This window comes from Cajanus cajan, chromosome 11 (assembly GCF_000230855.2).
Source record: "Cajanus cajan strain Asha chromosome 11, NIPB_CcT2T_4, whole genome shotgun sequence".
Taxonomy (NCBI): domain Eukaryota; kingdom Viridiplantae; phylum Streptophyta; class Magnoliopsida; order Fabales; family Fabaceae; genus Cajanus; species Cajanus cajan.
Genome location: NC_138527.1, coordinates 34,325,652 through 34,348,777, shown reverse-complemented (window position 1 = coordinate 34,348,777; position 23,126 = coordinate 34,325,652). Strand labels below are relative to the sequence as shown.

Here is a 23,126-nt window from a genome sequence, read left to right as displayed (position 1 = left end):
AAGTCACTAGCTCAATACCTGCACAAAAAATGAGGTGAATTAAGGTATTGTTAGCTGAATTTGGGTTAGTTATATCTGCACACAAAATGAACCAAAAAGAGAACAATTATATTGCAATGGTTCAAAGGATGAGTGGAATTTGTTCAATAAGTCTCATCCAAAAAGAGGTAAAATTGAGACTTAACAACTCCCCCAAACTTAGAACCTTGCTTGTCCTCAAGCAAAAGGTAATTAATCTAGCAGATAACAAGCAATGCAAGTGAGTCAAATTCTACATCCTAGTTCGCTTGTATTTTCTTTTCGCAAGTATGAACCTCAGATGAATTTCCAATCACAATTATTGCAATAGAACATGACAAGGTGCAAACAAAGGTTTCAAAAGAGATCAAAGAGCTGAGAAGAGTAATGACTATCTGTGTATGCATCCTCACTAGGAAAATGTTTCTCTCTATGCACACTGGTGTATCAGGGTGAGTGTTTCTCTCTAGTCTACTACTCACGCCACATAATTCAACTTTGCTCTTCGTTTCCAAATGAAACCAGTGGTAAAACAAATGCAGACACTTATCACAAGGTCTTTATCAGGGCAATCTGGGTCAAGCAGGGTCAAGCGGTAGCAATTTTATGGTTTTTCAAGGATTGAAGGTGCTATAGCTTAAGAGAGCAAATAAGATTTTACAATGATGTCCCTCTCCATACCCCATTACAACAATTTGGCACATGCCCTTTACCTGATCCAAGCCATTAGCCTTTATGAGATGCATATTTACATTTTTGCATCTTAATATTTTTGTTTTTGTTTTGCTTTGTTTTTTTATTTTTTTTTTATTTTTTTATTTTGTTTTGTAATGGCTGACCACATACTTTCTTCTTCCCAAAATTCCCCATTCTTCAACTCCCCCAAACTTATTTGATGTCATCAGTTTGCTCTCTTAACCAAAGCAAGGGTTATGGTTAATTTTTTTATGGTTTAGGACAAGTGGAAGGTGTGGTGTTTAGGCTTAGAAAGGTATGGGTCAAGTGAAGAGTGGAAATGGCTTTTTGGCTTAGATGGTTACAAAATATGAAAATGTGAATGCCTTGATCATATAAATGCACAACATAAGCAAACCACTAGGGAAACTCAAGCAAAGTCTATCATGTAACATAAGCGTAGTTCACTCGTCAGTATTTAGGCTCAAACCTCACCCGGCTATGCATCCACAAACTATCAAACTCAACTCAGTTCTATGATCAACATTGAAACCCGTATGCAACTAGTAATAAACTAAAGATCTAATGTGACTTGAAAATGTCTAGGGTACACACACCATAAACATCAAGCAAACTATAATCCAGAATTGACCACAAGCAAAACAAGTATCAACAAGATTAAAAACCATGCTAAGGCAGACTATTCACAAAAGAACCAACAAAAGTAATTACCAAAAAAGAACTAAATATAAAAACAGTTAAAGTACTGAAATTAAAAGAAAAAATAATTTGCAATAGACAAAGGTAAACTAAGGTAGGCTCCCTATACTTCCCTCTATGGGGTCTGGTCATCATCATCTTTAGGGGTTGCTCCACCATCATCGGCTCCGTCTGCATCAGCAGCTCCACTCCAGTAGTAAAAATATCGTATCCACAGGGATTAGAAGGTGAAATAAGCATTTATTGACTATTCGTGACTAAAGAATAATTCCAATTTATAGTTTGTCATGTAAATGTGAGTTGAAGAGCATGACTATTGGAATGTTAAAACTATAAAAAGTATTAGTTTTAGGATGGAAAGGGGTAGAAATGGGATAATGGTATTGTGAGGTTGTGGGGGTTAGATTTCACCAAACGTCAGACTAATGAATCCTTAATCTCTTGTTCCATACATTGCTTAGTCAACCCATTAGTTTACTCAAACCTAATCCCTTAGAGAAAGAGCCTAGATGCGGATATTGAATATCAATCCCTTGAGTACCCAATATCTACACCCGCATTATGGGCTAGGGTTTAAGACTACTAATGGGTCAAGCTCTATCCCTAGATACAATCACCACTAGGCATATGTTTCAGAACTAGTTTCAAAGGTTATTTTCCAATACCCATGGAACCTTAAATCATGCAAAGGGTGATCAATCCAAAGAAACCATTAAGAATAGAAACAAACACAACAAAGAATAAAACAACATGTATATATATCATTAAAACCGTAAAGATTACAATAGAGTACGTTGGTTACATCTAACCCCACAAAAATCGGTGAAACCACTCAACAAAGAGGGTAAATACAAAATAGAGATGAAAGGAGGATGAAGAACCGAAGGAAAGATCCGCACACGGACGATCCCAAGCCCTGGGAATCCCTTCCGCAGCTCCTGGAGGCGCCTAATGTGAGAATGGAGAGAAAGGTCCCCGAAAATGGCTTCAAATACGAGCCTGGGAGATCAGATTAGGGTTCCGCGCCCGGCGCACAATTCTTCGCGCTCGGCGCAAGTTCTTCCAGAGAAGTCAAGCACTCTCTGTCTCAACACAAGCCCGGCGCAATTCCTTTTGCGCCCGGCGCAATATAACTGGCAGAGATGAAATACTCTGTTTTTGTCACGCCCAGCGCGGGTTATATTGAGCCCGGCGCAGAACATCTTCTCTGCTCCTTAGCTTCTTAGGTTTCCAATCCTAAGAGTCTTCAATCCTCAAGTCACTAGCTCAATACCTGCACAAAAAATGAGGTGAATTAAGGTATTGTTAGCTGAATTTGGGTTAGTTATATCTGCACACAAAATGAACCAAAAAGAGAACAATTATATTGTAATGGTTCAAAGGATGAGTGGAATTCGTTCAATAAGTCTCATCCAAAAAGAGGTAAAATTGAGACTTAACACCTATGCAGTTGGAGTCGTCAGCCGCTTCTTAGCCAACCCCGGGAATGAACATTGGCTAGCAGTCAAATGGATCCTCCAATACTTACGTGGAACTTCCAAAAGATGCTTATGCTTTGGAAAAGGGAAACTTGTGTTAGAGGGATACACAGATGCAGACTTGGCTGGTACACAGATGCCGTTTCTTGGCAATCAAAACTGCAAAAGTGTGTCGCATTATCCACCACAGAGGCGGAGTACATTGCAGCTACTGAAGCTTGCAAAGAGATGCTGTGGATGAAGAACATGCTTCTTGAGCTGGGAGTAGATCAAGAAAGGTATGTGTTAAAGTGTGATAATCAAAGCGCAATATACTTAGCAAAGAACTCAACATTTCATTCCCGCACAAAGCATATTGACACAAGATATCATTGGATCCAAGAAGTCCTCGAGGAAAAGAAATTGCATCTTGACAAGGTTCACACAGACGAGAACTGGTCAGACATGATGACCAAGGTAATACCGACAAAGAAGTTTGAAGATTGCTGTCAAGGTGCAAGTCTACTACTGCCCCCCAATTAAGTCGGGAGGGGGAGATTTGTTAGGATCCCTCCTTAATTGGAGAGGTTCTAGAAAATTCTAGAGCTTTTTAGAGAAGTATAGAATTTTCTAGAACATTCTAGAGAATCCTAGAGAATTGTAGAATTCTCTAGAAGTTTGTGGAATAGTGTGGAACCCTCTGGAACATTCTAGAGATGTGTGGAGCCTTCCGGAACCTTATGGAAGAGTATAGAAGGATATAGAAGGGAGTAGAGATTCCTGGAATGTGTGGAACATTCTAGAGAACCAATCTCAACCCTTGATCCCCACCATTCATTTTGAAGGTGGAGTAGTATAAATAGGGGTAGGAGGCTTCATTCCTATCCAATCCAAGCCAAGAGTGAATCCACTTCTTAGAGTGAGAAAGTGAGAAAGCCTCTTTGTGAGAGAAGAGAGATAGTCTCAAGTTTTGAGTGTGCCACCATAGAGTGAGTCAATTTTGTAATTACATTCTTGTAATCCTACTATTCTTTTGCATAGTGGAAGAATCTCCATATTGGAGAATTTAACTCGTATGCTCCCATTACTACCTTTAATTTCTAAGTGCCTATCTTAACTCCACGAAGCGGGAAAGTCCGAGTTTTCCCAACACTTCACCTTAGCCGTAGCATTTCCCCTCAAAAGCATCTTCCTACTGAAGTTTTTATTCATTACTCTCATCATTTTTCCTTCTCCAGAATCAGAATAAACGCCCAGGTTTCTTTCAATCTAGATCTTTCTGCAGATGGCTGAGGCTTTGCTAGGAATTGTGATTGAAAACTTGAGATCTTTTGTCCAAGATGATCTTGCAACCATTTTGGGTGTTGACCAACAGATTCAGAAGCTTTCCAGCTATCTCACTGCAATCCGCGCTGTCCTCGAAGATGCTGAGAAAAAGCAAATCACAAGCAATGCTGTGAAGGATTGGCTTCAGAAACTCACAGATGCAGCATATGTGTTGGACGATATCTTGGATGAATGTTCAATACACTCAAAAAGTTCATGCTTATCTCGTGTCCACCCTAAGGACATTCTCTTTCGTCGTGATGTTGGCAAGAGGATGAAAGACATCACCCAAAGGTTTCATGACATTCATGAAGAAAGGAGCATGTTTCAATTAAGTACTGGTGTCACTGACAAGCAAGGAGAGGATGTTGATCAATGGCGCCAAACTAGCTCTGTCATTACTGAACCCATTATCTATGGTAGAGACCAAGACAGAGAGCAAATTGTGGAGTTTCTTTTGGGGCATGCAAGCAACAGCCAAGATCTCTCCATCTATACCATAGTTGGTATGGGTGGACTTGGGAAAACCACACTTGCCAAGCAGGTCTTCAATGATGCCCGGGTAAGTAAACATTTTGACTTGACCATTTGGGTTTGTGTTTCTAATAATTTCAATATGAAGACAATACTGCAAGCCATCATAGAATACACCACTGGACAAAATCCCAACCTCAATACTTTAGAAGCAATGCGGAAAAAGGTTCAAGAAGTGCTGCAGAGCAAGAGGTATTTACTTGTTCTTGATGATGTGTGGAACGAAGACCAAGGGAAATGGAAGGAGTTGAAGGGGGTGTTGCAGTGTGCAAGGGGAACAATTTTGGTCACCACTCGGCTTGAGCAAGTTGCATCCATCATGGAAGCGTTCCGTGTTCATCGTTTGATAGAATTATCCTATGATGACAGTTGGTTATTGTTCAAACATCATGCATTTGGATATGACAGAGAAGAGAGTGAAGAGCTTGTTGAAATTGGCAAATATATAGTGAAGAAATGCGTTGGTTCACCCCTTGCAATCAAAACACTGGGAAGCCTCTTGCGTGGTGAAAGTGAAGTACAACAATGGCAGAACATAAAGGAAAGTGAGATTTGGGATATAAAGGAGGAAAGTTGTCTCACAAGTGGGGAAAACTCTATCCTGCGTGCTTTGAAACTGAGCTACGTTAATTTAGACTTATCACTAAGGAGATGTTTTTCCTTTTGTGCTATTTTTCCTAAAGGTTCTGATATTGTCAAAGAAGAACTGATTCATCTTTGGATGGCTAATGGGTTTATTAAACCTGAAGGTAATTTAGAAGTGGATGATGTTGGTCATAAGGTGTGGAAAAAATTATACGGTAGATCATTTTTTCAAGAAGCAAAGTCTGATGAGTTTGGTATCATTACAAGTTTCAAGATGCATGATTTATTTCATGATCTTGCACAGTTCGTTGTGGGTGAAGAATGTGTGGTTTATAAGTCAGAAAAGTTGACTCATTTGTGAAACAAAGTTCACCATTTAAACTTGTTAGAACGTAATGAGTCAGAGTCAGTCAATAAGGCTTCCTTGGATAGAGTTGAATCCTTGCGGACTTTTCTTGATGACTCGTATTGGTACAAAAAAAATGTTCCTCTGTTGCCATTAAACAATAGTCTCCGAGCATTAAAGATATCTTCTCGTCAAGTGTCACCTGTCATGGATTTAACACATTTGAGGTACTTAAATCTGCATGGGAGTTATGTCATATGCTTGCCTAGATCTATTTGTAGGCTTGAGAAATTGCAAATATTGAAACTAGAAGAATGTCACAACCTTCTTAGGTTGCCCAAACACCTGACACAATTACAAGATTTAAGACATATTGTGATCAATAGATGTGTCTCATTACTAGTGACACCTCCCAAAATGGGCAAGTTAAGGCATCTAAGAACACTAAGTAGTTTCATTGTGGGTTCAAAGTCAGGATATGGGTTGGAAGAGTTACATGGCTTAAAGTTGGGAGGCAAGCTGCACATCAAAGGCCTGGAGAATGTCCCAAGTGAAGGGAATGCTAAAGAAGCAAATTTGATTAGTAAGAGGGAGCTGAATCGTTTATACTTGTCGTGGGGTCATTCAGAAGGTAGTAATGTTAATGCTGAGCGAGTACTAGAAGGCCTTGAACCTCCCTCAACTCTCAAAAGTTTTGGGATGAATGGATACAAAGGAATACAATTATCGAGATGGATGAGAAACCCTTGGGTTCTGAAAGACTTGGTAAACGTTTTACTGTACAAGTGCGTGAACTGTAAGGAGCTTCCCCCACTTGGTAAGCTAGCACATTTAAAAAGGCTATACATATATGGAATGAAAGATGTGAATTACATAGATAGTGAATCATATGATGGCGTGGAGGAGAAGGCCTTTCCATCGTTAGAGACATTCGTGATGGAGGATTTACCAAATTTGGAGAGGATATTGAGAGATGAAGAAGTAGAGATGCTCCCTCGTCTTTGGGAATTAAGTATTAAAGGTGTCCCCAAACTTCAATTCCCAAGTCTTCCATCTGTTGAGAAATTTCGTGCCCGTGAGATTGAGAACGAGGGTTCCTTCATGGAAGGGGTTGTTGGAAATTTGCCTTGTCTTAAGTCCCTCAGCATTGTCTCCTTTAGCAAACTGAAGGTACTACCGGAACAACTTGGCAGGCTTGGTGCACTAGAGGAACTTGTCATTGAATATTGTGATGAACTGGAGTCTTTTCCGGAACATGTGTTGCAAGGTCTAACTTGTCTTCGAAGATTGAGAGTTTATGGGTGTAAGAAATTAAAATGGTTATGTGAAGGTTTGGGGCATTTAGCTTGTCTTGAGGATTTTTGTGTTTTGAACTGTCCAGAGGTGGTGACTCTACCAAGCAACATGAACCAACTAACTGCTCTTCGGGAAGTGACGATTAGCGGTACATTACTAGAATGCTTTCAAGGTATCCCCTCCCTGCAACGATTGTATTTAAGCGAATGTAGTTCATTGCCAGAGTGGGTGGGAGACATGACTTCTCTTAAGGAATTACAAATATCTGGAAACAGGGAGTTGAGGTCACTGCCAAGTAGCATTGGAAAGCTCACCAACTTGAGTGTATTAATGATTTACAATTGCTCGGAGTTGACGTCACTACCAAGTAGCATTCAATACCTCACCAACTTGAGTGAATTATATATTGACTGCTGCCCTCAGCTGGAGAAGCGGTGCAAGAGGGAAACAGGAAAAGATTGGCAATATATAGCTCATATTCCACATCAAGGAGTGGTTAGCTTCTCTAACAGAGAACCCACATATTATGGTAAATTCATGAGCCTTTTCTTTGTCTCCTAAACATGCAGAGTGTGTATGATTTATGTTTAAATATTGCATATTGCATGCAGACAGAATTCAATCCTTATGGACAGCTTGCAACACGACTGGAATGCGCTCTGCTATACACTTTTGGCAACATAATACTCCAATAGATCAATTTGACAGGATTGTTGAGTAAGTTACATCCTAAATTGTCAAGCTGTTTATTTTAAATAAAATATGTTATTAAAAGGTTAATGATCTAATTTCAAATTTAATCAAGATATTTATATCGTTATATTTTTTTTATTTTACTTTTTACATAATCAAACTAAAAAATTAAAAGCACCGAAACAAAATAATACAAATTTGAATGAACTAAAATAAAAAATTAAAACTAAAACAATTTTATTTTATATAGACTAAATATGTATCGAATTTAATTTAAAATTTTAATTTTTAAATATAACTGTATTTTAACTTGTATAATGTATAGACATATTTATTATATAATTGAATTTTATAATAAATTAATAAATAAATATTATATTTGAATATATAAACTATATTTAAAATTAATGTACATAAATATTTTTAAACATTTAAGTTATATTTTAGATTTATGAATAATCATTTGTATTGTAAAAAAAATTATTTATATTTATTAATAATTTATTTTAAAATATTAATATTTAATTTATAAATAATTATGATAAATAAAAAGCGAATTAGGTAATAAGTTAAAATAATTCATACAAGCTCTCTTATTAAAAAAAAAATAACTCCTAAAAACAATCTCACATAAGATAAAGGTTCATATTTAATATATAAAGATTAATAAATATATAAATACATATTAAAAAATATAATGAATGTAATAATAATTAAAAAAAATTTAATTATAAAAAATAAACTCATATCTTCATAAAAGTCATACTAAGACAAATCACTCTTACAAATGTAAAAAAAAATTATAACAAATAAATAAATAAAAATTAAAATAAAAAGAAGATAAAGATAACCAAATAAACCTTACCACACAAGCATAAATAAAAGAAATAAGAAGATCGAACAAAAATTAAATTAACATCTTTTTTATATCACAACAATATTTTTTATAGATTACATTAAAAAAAATCACCTTTTATTATTTCATGTGTTATCACACATTTATCATATTTCATATTTTATTTTTATTTGTTATATCCTTTCATAACTTAAAAGAGATTATAACTTAGTGGAGAAGAGAATTAGGAAGTGTATTATAGAGTATTTTTCTTCATCATTAGGTTAAAATCTCATCCTTAGTGGACTTTTGGTATCCAAGCTTTTGTTTGACAACAGTAACTTTAACGCACACGACACTAGCAGACCCAATTTCATTTACAGAGAAGAAGAATCATTTTAGGTACCAAATAAAATTATAAGGTTAAGAATTGAGATTAATGTAACTCTAAACAACAATGCTCTACTACACACCACTTAATTCCTTTCCCCACTCTATCATTAATGTGATGTGATTGACCAATAACTGTTCCTTTGTATTCAATTTTTTTTGTTGGTTTCAATCCATTACCTTTTACTTTCTGTAACCATGATTTTACTTTCAGGTGGGATTGGTGGTAGTGAATTCTATTTATCATAAGTATTCCCGGCAGACTGTAACACGGCCATGAAAGGTATGTTAGAATCTCTATCAATTCCAAATGGGCAACTGGCTACTTTCTGCATGTATTTTACATTTCTTTGTTATGATATTAGTTTCAACTTCAAGTATGTAATTTTGTAAAACAAAAAGAACTTAAAGTATGTAAAAGCATAGTTACATTGATATGTCTTTTGTTTAACATGAGATTGTTGAACCTTCCCTTTTATATGTGTTGTACAGGTTTTGTCTTTTAGTCCCAAATTCGGGCTTACATGGACAATGGGCATCCATCTATCCTACTGTTACTTCATGGATCTAATCTCATTTCATTAGGATATCAATCTATAATTCATCAAAAGTCCAAGTAATTGAGACAACTTGTGTAATTGTTTTCTATTCTATTTTACGTTTAAGAACAATCATGTTACCAATTTATTTCTAATTCCCATCCGTCATGTGTTAGCTCTATTAAGAACAATAACTTGACGAACTTGTTCTTATCAACACTATATATTTATAAATAAATATATATCATATATTTATGAGAAATTTGAAATAATAAAATTAAAAAATAATTTACAAAAAATGTAAGAGGATTTTGAGTTAAATATATTTTTAGTCCATGTAAAATGAACAAGTTTTATTTTTGGTTCTTGTCATTTTTTTTTTATCTTTTAAAATTTAAAACTATTATTTTTAGTTATTGTTATTATGTACTCATTTTTAATTACTTACTTGTTTATTAAAAGGTCAAGTGATCTTCTCAAGTGTTATTATGTTAAGAGATATTATATTATTATGTTAGTATGTGATATTTCTAAAATTTTTTAAGTCTTAAAAATAAATATTATTTATCTACCTTAAAATTATCATTGATAAGTAAATGTATGTGATATATTTTCAAGAAATTTGAAATAATTAAATTAACAATTAACTTATAAAAAATATAAAAGAATTGAGTTAAATTAAAGGTTTTTAATACATGAATCAAATTTATAAATTTTAAAAAAATTTAAAAATTATTTGATATTTCGTTTCACTAATTCAAATTGATAAATAATCATAAAAATATTTTATAAGTTAATGTAAATTTATAAACGAAATGTACTATAATTTTCAAAATTTTAAAAAATTTGTAAACTTAATATTTACATTTTAAACATTTAATTTATGATAATCTAAGATAAATTATTGAGTAGTATAACTTTATCAATAGTTACTTTTTAAGTAATTTAATCATTTCTCTTTATTTAAAGGAGTAATATTTAAAGTTTAACATGTACAAAAATATTGATAATCTTGCCCGTCTTTTACCATTTGAGTAAAGACATGCAAAATTACTTTTTATATTATTTTTAATTTAAAGAAATTATATATACTTTTTAATGGAAGCAATCTTGCTTGTCTTTTTACCATGTGAATCAAAGATCATAATTTTATAATTTCATATCATATAATATTCATAATAAGATAACAATATAAAAAAAACGTTTACACTGTTGGTATATTACAAATATCCAAACATGAAACTTATTTCATATAATTATAATAACAATCAAATATTAAAATAATTTATTATTCACAATTAATCCAAACACTCACTCTTTAAAATTGTATAATCAAATTTTAGAACTAAATGCTTTTCTATTGATGAAATAACTAAATTATTCAATCTCTTCAAGTACATTTGACGACAAAAGAAATTATTAACTTTAATTTCGAAAGTTTTCATTCTATCGAAATGAATGGTAACATGAATAATTAAAACTTCTATGCTATCCATACTTTTAGAAAAGAGTTTACCTTTTCTACAATATTTAATATTTCAAGTTATGCTTTAGTTTTAAATTTATAGTATCTTTCAAAGTTTTTGCTTCTGAATATAATTTAATGTTCAATATTTTGTACATATAATTTAAAAATTTGAGGCCCCATTTTACATCTTGAAGAATGGCAGGGAAAACAAAGTTCATCAAGTTGATTCATCTATACAATCATGCCCAGACAAGAGAAGTACACTTTCTATTTGATGTATTAAAATGTTACATGACATTAAATTATGTTGAACTAACCAATCTTGCCGAAAAGCACCCCTATAGTGTGGAACTCTTACTTCCAAGATATGAATTCTAAAATATACAAGATTTGCAGTGGTATTATTACTTCCTATATATAATACAAGAAATGGTGCTACTAAACATTGCTTTGCACCAAAAACAGATTCTTAATATTGCTATACACTTGCATAGCCCTCCTTAGGAGTATAAGATGGATCGAGCCATCGAGGTGCCAACAATTTCAGCCAATTATTGCAAGCAAGCTTTGTCTAACTGCTGGAATTGAGCAAAGTATAGATCCAAATATACCATTCAGAGCATAAGCAATGGCACAAAATGGGAGAGCCTCAGGTTCCTTGGCAGATAAAGCTGCTGTTCCAAGCCCGTGAGCACTGTACAAATTGATTCAAGAGAAAGGAAATTAAGCATATATGCTTGGGGAAGAAAATAGTTTATCTACCTCAATGCCATGTTTCCTAAAGTAATACTATTTCTCCATATCCAAACTACAACTCAACTAAATTTGACAAAGTGTACTGAACTACGGTCAAATCTCAACAACCATTAATTATGATGGGAGAAATGCTAGAAACATACTTTCTGACATCTCTTTTGAATGCACTCCTTCTCTTTTATTGGTTATTTATTAAAAATCATAAAATTTGGTGAGTCTTACACCTTATTTAATAATCTCTCATAAGTTAGAGAGTTTATTGCTAAGACTATTCATTATGATGATATCTAAGTCAAATGAATGATCTATGAATTGCAGAATATACCTAGATGCGGTTGCTATACCACGAGCAATTGGATCACGAAGTCGAAGTTTATCTAGTGTTGATTGCACAAAATTTGCTCCAACCAGACCAGTTACCACAACCGCTGCTGCTGTGACAGATGCATTGGCACCTGCCAACATGGCAAAATTTCACAGATCAAATAATCTCTCTTTTGCTTGGTAGACCATAAACAAATTAGGAATTCAGATTCAGACTAAGTAACCTTTCTACATTTATTGCATTAGTTCCAATGTAGAGTCACTTGATGCATAATGATTATGATAAATAGCTATGCAAAACATGATACTTACCTTCAAAAAAAGACACAATGCTGAGAGCCAATGCCACTGTTATACATCTTGGTAGAATGGATACAGTTAAAGATGGTTCTAAAGCAACTAGACGTCCAACTAGGGCAGTTGAGTACAATGAGAACACAGTAGAGATGATGACAGAGGTGAAAATCTCAGCTGCATGCCTTTTTACAAGCTGAACACAGTAGATAAATCATTAGTAATGCTTTAATGGATTTTAACCATTATCTGTTAATTAAAAGGATAAGGAAGACATGTTTTGTATTTGGGACTTTGGCTACATATCATGCTGATGGATGATAATCTAAATATTTGGTGCACAGAAAAACAAGACATGCAGAGTACGATCAAACTCTATGATGTAATTTGCAAATGACTATCCTATAAACCTTATAAAGGTCTAACCTAATTTCGAAACAAGGAACAGATAAAAGAAATGCCTACTGCCTGGCCACATGTAAAGAGTTGAACTAGCAGGCTGGCCAACTGAAAAGAACAGATTGAACTCATTGAAGCAAGTATCATGGTACAATTATAATAGTAATATTAAATTTTTCTATGTTTGTTCTCAAGTTTTCAAATGCTTATTAGATCTGTTAAAATGAACTCATTATCATTAATCCACCTAAGCATTTTCATTCTTTTCTTTTAGGGGTTGGGGGCAAATTGGGAGAAAAGCTATTGGCATGAAGAATATGTACAATTCACTTTAAGGAACTGCTATAGCACATCGTTAACTATTTACAACTCACTGACTCAGTAATAGCATATCAAGCATTGGCCAGGAATAAGGTTGACAGCAACTTGCCTAACTTAGAGAAAAATCAAAAGAAACAGCCTGCAAAGTAATGAGAATATATTGTTTCTATTTGCTTTACTTTTTTTATGCATTATAGGATTTATGTAGTGATAATTACAACTCTAGATGGATACCTTTCTTTGTTTGAACATAGAGAAGGCAAATGAGAGAATAACAGATCCCAAAAATCCCATTAGAATGTCACCAGCTCCGGGATTAGACGATGAGTTTGTCAGGTAATATCCTGTGAATGCCGAAAAAAGAATCAACAAATTTATATTGAAGCCGAGTCATTACATAGATGTTAGTGTCTATTGAAAGATTTGCACCACACTCAGCTAAATAAAAGGAAAAACCATCTAGTGCCACAATTTTACATTAATGTTGTTATCAGACCATAAATCAAACCAAATAAAGTGAGGTTAGCCCAAGATTAACTTGACATGAGTCATTTTTTTAGTAATCCATTGTCATACCAAGTTTAATTAATGATTAATCACATTTGAACTTGACTTGGAATGGAAAAAGACTTCAAATGCTTATAATAACTCATAGGCTTAAATATGTTTTTAGTCCCTTAAATTTATGATAAATTTATTTCTAGTCTCTCAAATTTAAAATTGATCTTTGTAGTATTTGTTATTTAAATCAAAAAAAGAAAGAAAAAAAACTTGTTTTAATCACTAGGATCCCCCAATAATATCACTGATAGGGACAAATTAAGTAGATTCAGTCAATTATGTAGCACCAACCGGATTTTATATGATGTTTTTATTAACAATGGCAGAGTAGGTAGGCTTCGTATAGTAGAGTTTTGTCTAACAGATTCATTAAAAACATTTATGTAGAGAGACTAAAATAATTTTTTTTAAAATCAGAAGATTATAAAAATCAATTTTAAATTTAAGGATCAAAAACAAATATAGCCAAAATTAAAAGGACTAAGAACATATTAAAGCATAACTCATAAGATATCTATAGTCAAAATAGAAATTTATATTTCCTTATTAAAGTTGGCAACCAAAGAACAACTTGGTGCTCATTTGGATTACCATGCAAGTGCTTCAGAACAATGTTTGGGCAAAAGGAGGATTTTTTTTCTTTTCATAAAACTTGCCTCATAACGTTCAATTTTAGCTTTTGCAGTGATTTTTATCTAAAGCAAACAAGCTCATAATCGTATACAATATATAGAGTTGAATATTTAACTTCTAATTATTAATTTATACCTAGAATAGCATCGAGCCCTGACTTGGAAAGAAACCCAAAAGCAACTGCTGTTAGCTCAGTAGATAATGCACAGAAAATTATTGGATGGAAGACCTTCTTCACAATTGATGGCAATCTGAAAACAAAATATCAAGAAAAGGCAAAACTATAGTTATATTATAAAATGCATATCATGTTCCATGAGAATAAGTAATTGTCCACAGAAACAGCCATGTAAATAGTAATTTTCAATGTGTACATGAAGTGATGAAAAGGAACCTTTACCCAGAACCAATCATGTAGCCTAACACTGTGGACGCAAGCAAGAACGGAAGGTATGTTATGGCTCTTGTCCCCAGTAATGTTGGGTAAAACAATGAAGCAACAAATGATATAAGGAAAACCCCAGTCCATGCCCACACTTCAATGGAAGAAAATGGAGAGGGCTTCTCCATCGGCTCAGCATCTAACAATTCTGTCTTCACAGCTTTCCTTACACCTATAGCGGTCAAACCAGCCACACAAAGTGTAGCTAGCCATCCTCCAACTGCACAAGATTAACAAGTCTCAACTCTCATCATGAAATCGTAACAAACATTTAGGGCATGTTTGATTCACTTTCCAATTTTTTATTAAAAAAAAACATTTCTAAAACAATTTTGTGCTACTCACTAGTCAATTTCTCACCTAAAATCTATCAAGTTAAATCTTTTTTTAAAAGCTCATATTAATCACACTCTGCTCACCACTCACTCACGTCAAGAGCTAACATTGTAGGTAATCTAATAACGACCATAACAGATGATCAGATAATGTCAATGACACTAGCTATTATAAACTCTAATATCATGTTAAAAAAGTGAATTATCAACCTAACATAAACTTGAGAAAGATTAATTCTTACTTATATACATTATTAAGGTCATCTCATTAGTGGATGTAGGATCTCTAATATAGAATATGCATCATCATAAGAGTGTATGAATTGAAACACCATCTTCATACAATAAGAGCTTGTTGAGTAATGTGTACCTATAATAAGGCAAATTTTGATGGCAGAAGGAGTTGGAATATCTTTAATCGAAAGGGGCAGCACAACCAAATAGGGAACATAGAACAAAGGGAGCCATCTCTGAATGAACATAAAGCCCGGTTCAAAGAACTTCACCATGGCCACAGCAGCAGAGGGAACAGCACAATCAAGAATAATCAAAACAGAGAAAATACAGAACATCCCAAACAAGGCACTTGGGAACTCAATCGAGGCTGCTACGAAGGCTTTTTTCAAGAGAAAATCCATGGCCAGAAAGAGGCCAAGGGAAACAACCCAATGTAGCACACCAAACACTTGAAGACGCAAAGTTAGGGTCACAGACTCATTGGTAGTGCCCCCACTTTGGGACTGGAGCAATTCTGTGCAAAGTTCTTCACTTTTGCAAATTTCCGGGGTACCCATTTGCTAAGAAGCATGAATTGAGTCCAATTCCTTGGATTGATACGGTGGTTGAATAAATGAGTGTGCAAAAGGAATAACTTTTTTCTTTTAATTATTAAGGTTGGAAGGACAAGGGTCAAGGATGTTGATTAAGAAGAGAGAGACAAATTCCTAAAAGAGCGTGTGGACATATCCCTGCCATGGAAATTGCGACTGGTTACTATCCCACTCAATGATTGTAATTTGAAAACTAGTTTAGTTCTTGAAATTACAACACCTGTATTTTCTTGATATTTTAGTCCGGGTGTGGGGTGTCTTGTATTTATTTTAAAATATATATTCACTGTGTGTATTGATAATAAAAATGATTTCAAAAATTATTTGTTCATTGAATTTTTAAAGAATCTAATTAAGTCTTTAGATTAAAACATATATATTTGTATTTTTTTATTTTTATAATTTAGTCTATGAAACTAGAAATTCACTTATAATACATAAAATTTGATATAATATTTCTTATATCTTCATAATTGAATTGTTATATCATATTATTGTATTATGTCATCATCCATATATATATATTAAGATTTTAATCTTTTGCCTATGAAAATTATGATAATATTTTATATCATATAAAATAATAATCTAATATAATTGTGAAGTATAAGTATATAAAAAAAAATATTTTGAAAATTTTTATAAATTTTAAAAAAATTTCTAACCTTAGATTAAATTGCAAAATAAATATAAAAATATGAATAATTTAATGATAATTTTTTTTAGTTTAAAGACATAATTCAAAATTCTCAAAAGTTCATAAATCAAAAAATGTATTAAACCTTGTAAAATTTGTTAACTTATTAAATACTACCTTTGATTATTTTTGTATGATAAAAAATTTCAAATTAATTTATTTTTATTTATCCCAAAGACCCAATCTATTTTCTTAAGTATTAATTCTTTTTTACAAAAATATTCTTATAAAATACATTTTTTTAGTTCAACAAGTAAATGAAATTCATTTAACTTACATATGCAAATAGACTATTTTTTTTATTAAAATGCAAAATCTTTGAAAACATTACATTGATCACTTCCTTTGAACCATTATCTTACCCAATTAAGAATTAAATTGAATTGTAAAGTGTTTCATTGATTAAGATAGTTTTGAAACCAAAAATAAAAATTGCATATATTAATTTTAATCAACAAACCAACTTGTCTTATCTGAGAACTAACTATTTGCATTTTTTTAACAAGAGTGAGATATAGTAATGTTTAATTCATTTTGTAGGATAGCTATTGATATAATTAACTATTTAACTTTTATAACTCAATCCACTCAACTCACTAATCTTATGAGTCAATAAATGAGTGAAAGTATTTAATATAATTTTATATTCAAATTTTGAAGTTAAAATAGTTAGTTAAGTCAAAATAACTCATATTAGTTAATCATGCACTTAGACTCACTAATCTTATGAGTGAAAGTATTTAATGTAATTTTATATTCAAATTTTGAAATTAAAATCGTTAGTTAAGTCAAAATAACTCATATTAGTTAATCATGCACTTAGAGACGAGTTAGATTTTTACATTGTATATTAATTTAATTTAAGTTTAAATGCATTTTTAGTCCTTAAAGTATAATAATTGTGTAAACTTAATCGTGTGCAATTTTAGTGCTTATTACAGTTATGCAATTTTAGCCTTTTAATTTTTAATTTAACAATATTAATCCATAAAAAGTATCGCAATTATCATTTATTTTATTTTACTTATAAGAGAGAGAGAGAGATTGATGTAGTAACATAAATCTGTTTGGATTAAAAAAAAATTAAAAAAGAACTTGAATTCTAATACTTAGTTAAAATGGTTAAACTGAAATTCAAACAAAGACAGTATCAGAGAAAACTCATTAAAGTTCAAACCTAAAGTAAGACAATTACTAGAATGACCTCATAATATTGAAAACACCCGGGAGTTAAATTTATAGAATGCCGGGTTTCGCGATTTAGTTTTTATTTATTTATTAAAGCAATGAAATCATTCCACTATTGTCTTTCAGAAGTCTATTTCTTCAACATAGGATACAACAATGACTAGTAAAAGAACAACAACAAAAAAATCAGTATACGAGTATCATTTAATTTGGAGATATGCAGGGCAGAAATTTCTGGTGATATGATATCGTGACATAGTGTTCTTCAATCCTTTAGTAGCCCTCACGATGCACGTATGTATGAATAGATTCACTCAACAAATTGTGTTAAGACAACCCACTTTCCAAAATTGTCAATGCATTATAGGTAAGAAGTCAAGCAATTCCTCAGCTGCCTTCTTAGGATCTTCCCAGTCGGAGACCTTGGTATCTTGTTAATGAACAACACTTTCCTAACCTTCTTATATGGAGCAACCTTCCACAAAAGAGTTACAAATGGTAAAAAATCTTAGTAGCTAACAATAACATAACATAACATAATTAAAATACTAGCTAGCTGATGAAACACCTTGATATATGATGCATAAATGTGAATTGATATATTATAGCACTTAAAAGTCTGTGTTATCAGGACGAACCTGTTCAGCTACGTAATCCATAATATGCTTAGGAGACAGCACACTTCCAACCTTCCTGACCACAAATGCCACTGGCATCTCCCCAGTTTCTTTATCCATAGCACTGAAAATGGAAAGTGATGCAACACTTATGATATATTTTGATGACCAGAGAGGAGCTTTAAAAGTATGGATAACTATTATGTGCACAAACATATATAGATATTTGGATCATTCTAAAAACAAATAATACCAACAAACAGGGTGAACTTGAAACTTATAAATGGAGTACACACATGCAGGGGAACTGAGAGCTGATAAACAAAGATACTTCTCTTGCTTAAGGTGTCAGACATGTTTCTAATATTGACACCTTCCAGTATCATGCAGATATGTATCAATGTCCTACATTTTGTACATTAGCACTCTTAAATAGTGTTGGTGTTTCATAGAGTTCATCCTTACCCAGTAACAGCAACATCAACTATTTCGGGATGCAACATTAACACAGCTTCTAAATCAGCAGGAGCAATCTGTCACAGATCATTTGCCATGTGTAAGAATATGTGTACAACACACAAATTGTGTAAACATAAATTGTAATATTAAACAACAAATCCTCCCCGTGATTGAAAATTGTGCAATGTATAAACAAATGTATTCGGAAAATACAATCCTACCTCCTATAAAGTAAACCCTTTTATAACTAGGCATCCAAGTGCTTTACAACAAGGTTTGCAGTTTCTTCTGAAAATATATCAAAATCCATCATTCCCCAGTCAGTATTTTATTTTTTACTACATATATTTCATGTCATTCTAAGTCGATCCGGATTATATTTGATCAATCCAATAAGCATTTCATGTGTTCCTCTGAACAACAACTGTACTACATTTGATCAATCCAACTGCTTTACAACAAGATTTGCAGTTTCTTCTGAAAATATATCAAAATCCACCATTCCCCAGTTAGTATTTTATTTTTCTACTACATATTTCATGTCATTCTAAGACGATCCGGATTATATTTGATCAATCCAATAAACATTTCATGTGTTCCTCTGAACAACAACTGTACTATACCCTTGCATTTGAACATGAGATGCTTTTAGTCATTTACCAAGTAAATGAAGTGCTTAAACAAATACTAGGCGCTCAACAAAAATATTCTGTCGGATGTTTATAAGCAGCGAAATCTATCTCAAAATACAGTTGGCCTACTACCAGCTGCTCCACTGTGCACTAAATAAAGAAAGCCTATTTGTATTTGTTGTACATTATTAAATTTACTAGTAGACACAGGTATAGTTCCATACAGAGTGCATTTTTGTCAACTTCTGAATGTATTTATTTATTGTTCAAGGGAGAACCAAACTGAACAGGGAGAAGGGGGTGAGGTTTGAAACTACAGACTCTCATTGCATGTCCCACAATCCTACCAAAAACTACAGCCGTCTCAAGGGAACAGTTTCTTATTTATATAAGTGTATGTGGATATGCATGAGCAAAGGTTGTTATTTAATCAAAATTATTTTGCTTTTTTACATTAAAAATTTAAAATTATTAATCCAAAAAATAGATACCTGAAAGCCCTTGTATTTGATGATATCTTTCAAGCGGTCAGATATGTGTAAATACCCATCATGATCAAAATAAACAATATCTCCGGTATGTAACCAACCATCATTGTCAATTGTTGATATTGTAGCTTCCTCATTATTCAAGTATCCTGAGAAATTAAGTAAAAAAAAATCAAATTAAATTATTTCGATTAAAATAGCAATGAAATAGGCCAAAAAGAAAGTATTAGTGGATGTGGGCTTGGCCTGATTAGATTTAGGAACAAAAATAGGAACACACACCTCTAATATAGGAAAATTAAAGAAACAAGAAGTCAAAGCAACCAACTTAACCAGTTGCCTTGAAGAGAAATTTTAATTCACGTTTCTCTAAGCTAAATAAACAGAAACTTATTTGTAACATTTTACTGGCAAGGACATTAAGAGGTATCTTTTAACTGAACAGGTTCCAATGACAGCAACATCTGATTGTAAGAACTAAAACAAGTAAATCAGTGTTTGGTTCAGGTTATTTTGAGAAATAATCGCTTATTTTTATCCACTTCCCCATAAAGATTTAAAGAAAAAATAAGCAATTATTTCTGAGAAATAAGTTGTTCCCAAACACCCACTAAAACTAAGTGCATGTTTGGTTTCACATCCATGATCCATGATTAAGCAAGAATCACATTAAAATTGATGCAAAAGCAACTAATTGTTACTTCCATTAGTTCACATCCAACCAACCAAAATTGACATGAATCTAAACATGCTTTAAATTACTTGCTCCATTCATATATTTAAGGCTAGAAACACTAACAGATAAGCTTATAATATCACTCACTGGAAGACAACTAAAACATAAATGGAGTTTCTCAGACAAGTTTTTCGTGTACATGAAATATAATGTGATACTGAATTATTATTGTAAATAAGAATGTCTTTGAAACTGATATGACAATTTCCTAGTGAAGCAACCTAATATTTTATACATAATAAATGAATAAGCTTAATGTTTTCAATTTCATACCAATTCCGGAAAACAGAGTTTTACCTCTCATAATTGAAGGCCCTCTCAACCAAAGCTCACCACTGCTGCCTGGGGGCAAAAATGCACCAGTATTCCAGTGTAGCACTTTTGCCTCCATGTTTGGAGCCAATAACCCTATTGAAGAATAATTGCGAAACTTTTCAGTATTGAAGCCACGTGTTCCTACTGCAGTTGACTCAGTCATTCCATAACCCTAAAAAGAAACAATCTTACAGCTGCACATTCTTAAAAATCTAGGGAAGCAACATTACTCTAAACAAATTAAATTTTAATGTTCCAGCAGTAGTTGCTGATGTGAATATTAATCGCAGACACACACATGGTACTGAGCCTATTGACTCGAGCAACGAAATGGCATCAACATTCAGCTTATTACAACAATCACACACAGAGACAGACACATATATACATGGTATTGACTCTAGCAATTAGATGACTCGCATTCTTTGAATAAGACAATCTTGTTCTAAGGTTCTTTACCTGTATAAAATCAACATTAGGGAAGGTTTGGAGAAATTCACTAATAACTCCTGTGCTCAAAGGCGCTGCACCACTGGAAACCTGAATCAAACTCTGCAATTTACAGCTATTCATACCCTTTGCCCTCGTTATCAAAGCCGTCAACATGGGCGGAACAACAGGAAAGTGTGTAACTTTATATTCATCAATCACCTTGACAACCTCATCTATGTCAAATTTCCTCATCACAACAACAGTAGAACCCAAAGACAGCAACCCAACAGCAAATAGCGACAAACCATACACGTGAAACATCGGCAAAACAGCCAGATACACATTCCTCAAGCAAGAGTATTCATATTGAGAAGCTTCAAATCTCACAAAAAGCTCAACCATAGCAATAAGGTTTTTATGTGACAGAACAACCCCTTTGCTCACCCCAGTAGTCCCTGAAGAATACAATATCCCTGCTGTGTCATCCTGCTTAATAACCGGTCTCTTAGGCAAATCAAACTCACAAGAAATCAACTCACAAAAGCATGAGAAACGAGCATGCTTCAAACCCTTCTCATTCTCTGGCACAGCAACAATGGGAATCCCCAAGGGCTCTAGTTTCTTGAAATTCTCAGGCACAGTAAAAGCCAGACTCACACCACACTCATTAACCTGATTGCGTATTTCATAGACACTACAAAGAGGATTCAAGGGTGTGACAACAGCACCTAGGTAGAGAACAGCCAAAAACACAACGGGGTAGTAAATGGAGTTAGGGAGAAGAAGCAAGACCACGCCACCTTGTGAAACACCCATTTTGTGAAGACCAGAGGCAATGGATTTAACCAAAGGTAACAACTTTGAGTAGGAAATGGAGGACCCAGATGAGGAATCAACGAGGGCAGAAACCCCATTATGGCGGTGGGAAAAAACGAAGGAAACGAGGTCGAGAAAAGGGTCGGTGGGAAGGTCCATGGGAGCGTGTTTGCTTTGGTAAATACCGGTTTTTGGGGAGAACCAATGAGGGTGGTGAGTGAAGGGCATGTCGCAGTTTACGTTTTCTGCCATTGGTTTGGATAGAAGAGTGCAAATGTGAAATGCAGTGAAATTACGAAGAATGGTTACATTTGAGTACTACAACTAGAGTGACATAGGGAACAACATGGTGTAATGGGAATAATGGAATCAATGTTCGGCGCAAAAAAAAAAGTGGAGATCTAGATGGTATTTGTGGCAATTTAATTCGCTCCGGAAATTGGGTTCCCGCGGGAACAACTCCACATGTGGAGTTTCAATCCGGCTTCTTTTCTCTCGCTGAAAGAGGAACCATATCAAGACAATAAACGTTAACAATTGAATAATTCAATTTTGCCACTAAATTTTTTAGCTTAAAATAATTAAATTATTATTTGCACCTCTAAACATTTAGAAATTTATAATGCCAACATTTTGTTAGTCAAAATAGAATTAGGTTTAGATCTCTCAACTTAAAATTCTGGTAATATTTAGTAATTGAGAGGAAAGACTGTTAATATAGTCTTTAGTTGAAAGAAAATTAAAAAGATAATTTTTTTTTATAAATTTTTGTTGTTTGGTTCGACTTTTAGAAATAAAAGAGATTAGTGGGAAGATATTATTATCATAATTATAATTTTTATTATCGCCGTTACAATTTTTATTGAAAAGAAAATTTCAATTGGAATTCTTCGGTTAACTTGCGATAAAAATTATTGATCTGATAAGTTTCTTTCAAAGTACAAGGTTATTGTGATTTGGCTTGAATTA

At 33.3% G+C, this 23,126-nt stretch overlaps 3 protein-coding genes across 3 annotated transcripts; 1 reads left to right on the top strand and 2 right to left on the bottom strand.

Moving 5' to 3' along the window:
- Nucleotides 1–2,886: 2,886 nt before the first annotated feature.
- On the top strand, nucleotides 2,887–12,100 carry LOC109806890 (disease resistance protein RGA2). The gene is given in 4 exon segments (XM_083066221.1): nucleotides 2,887–7,486; nucleotides 7,569–7,674; nucleotides 9,090–9,158; nucleotides 9,368–12,100. Coding segments are annotated over 3 exon segments (3,453 nt in total). The 5' UTR covers nucleotides 2,887–4,155; the 3' UTR covers nucleotides 9,106–9,158; nucleotides 9,368–12,100.
- LOC109809671 (plastidal glycolate/glycerate translocator 1, chloroplastic) lies at nucleotides 11,125–15,935 on the bottom strand. Its single transcript, XM_020373044.3, has 7 exons — nucleotides 15,318–15,935; nucleotides 14,571–14,832; nucleotides 14,306–14,421; nucleotides 13,211–13,320; nucleotides 12,275–12,452; nucleotides 11,964–12,093; nucleotides 11,125–11,576 (listed from the first exon to the last, which is right to left on the bottom strand). Exons 1-7 carry the CDS (start codon nucleotides 15,739–15,741, stop codon nucleotides 11,426–11,428), a joined length of 1,371 nt encoding a protein of 456 aa, XP_020228633.1. The 5' UTR covers nucleotides 15,742–15,935; the 3' UTR covers nucleotides 11,125–11,425.
- A 1,752-nt stretch (nucleotides 15,936–17,687) lies between these two features.
- Nucleotides 17,688–22,804, bottom strand: LOC109808553 (AMP-dependent synthetase and ligase family protein). The gene is made up of 6 exons (XM_020371593.3): nucleotides 21,369–22,804; nucleotides 20,892–21,081; nucleotides 19,862–20,007; nucleotides 18,745–18,812; nucleotides 18,301–18,403; nucleotides 17,688–18,137 (listed from the first exon to the last, which is right to left on the bottom strand). Exons 1-6 carry the CDS (start codon nucleotides 22,407–22,409, stop codon nucleotides 18,024–18,026), a joined length of 1,662 nt encoding a protein of 553 aa, XP_020227182.1. The 5' UTR covers nucleotides 22,410–22,804; the 3' UTR covers nucleotides 17,688–18,023.
- Between the last annotated feature and the right edge of the window lie 322 nt (nucleotides 22,805–23,126).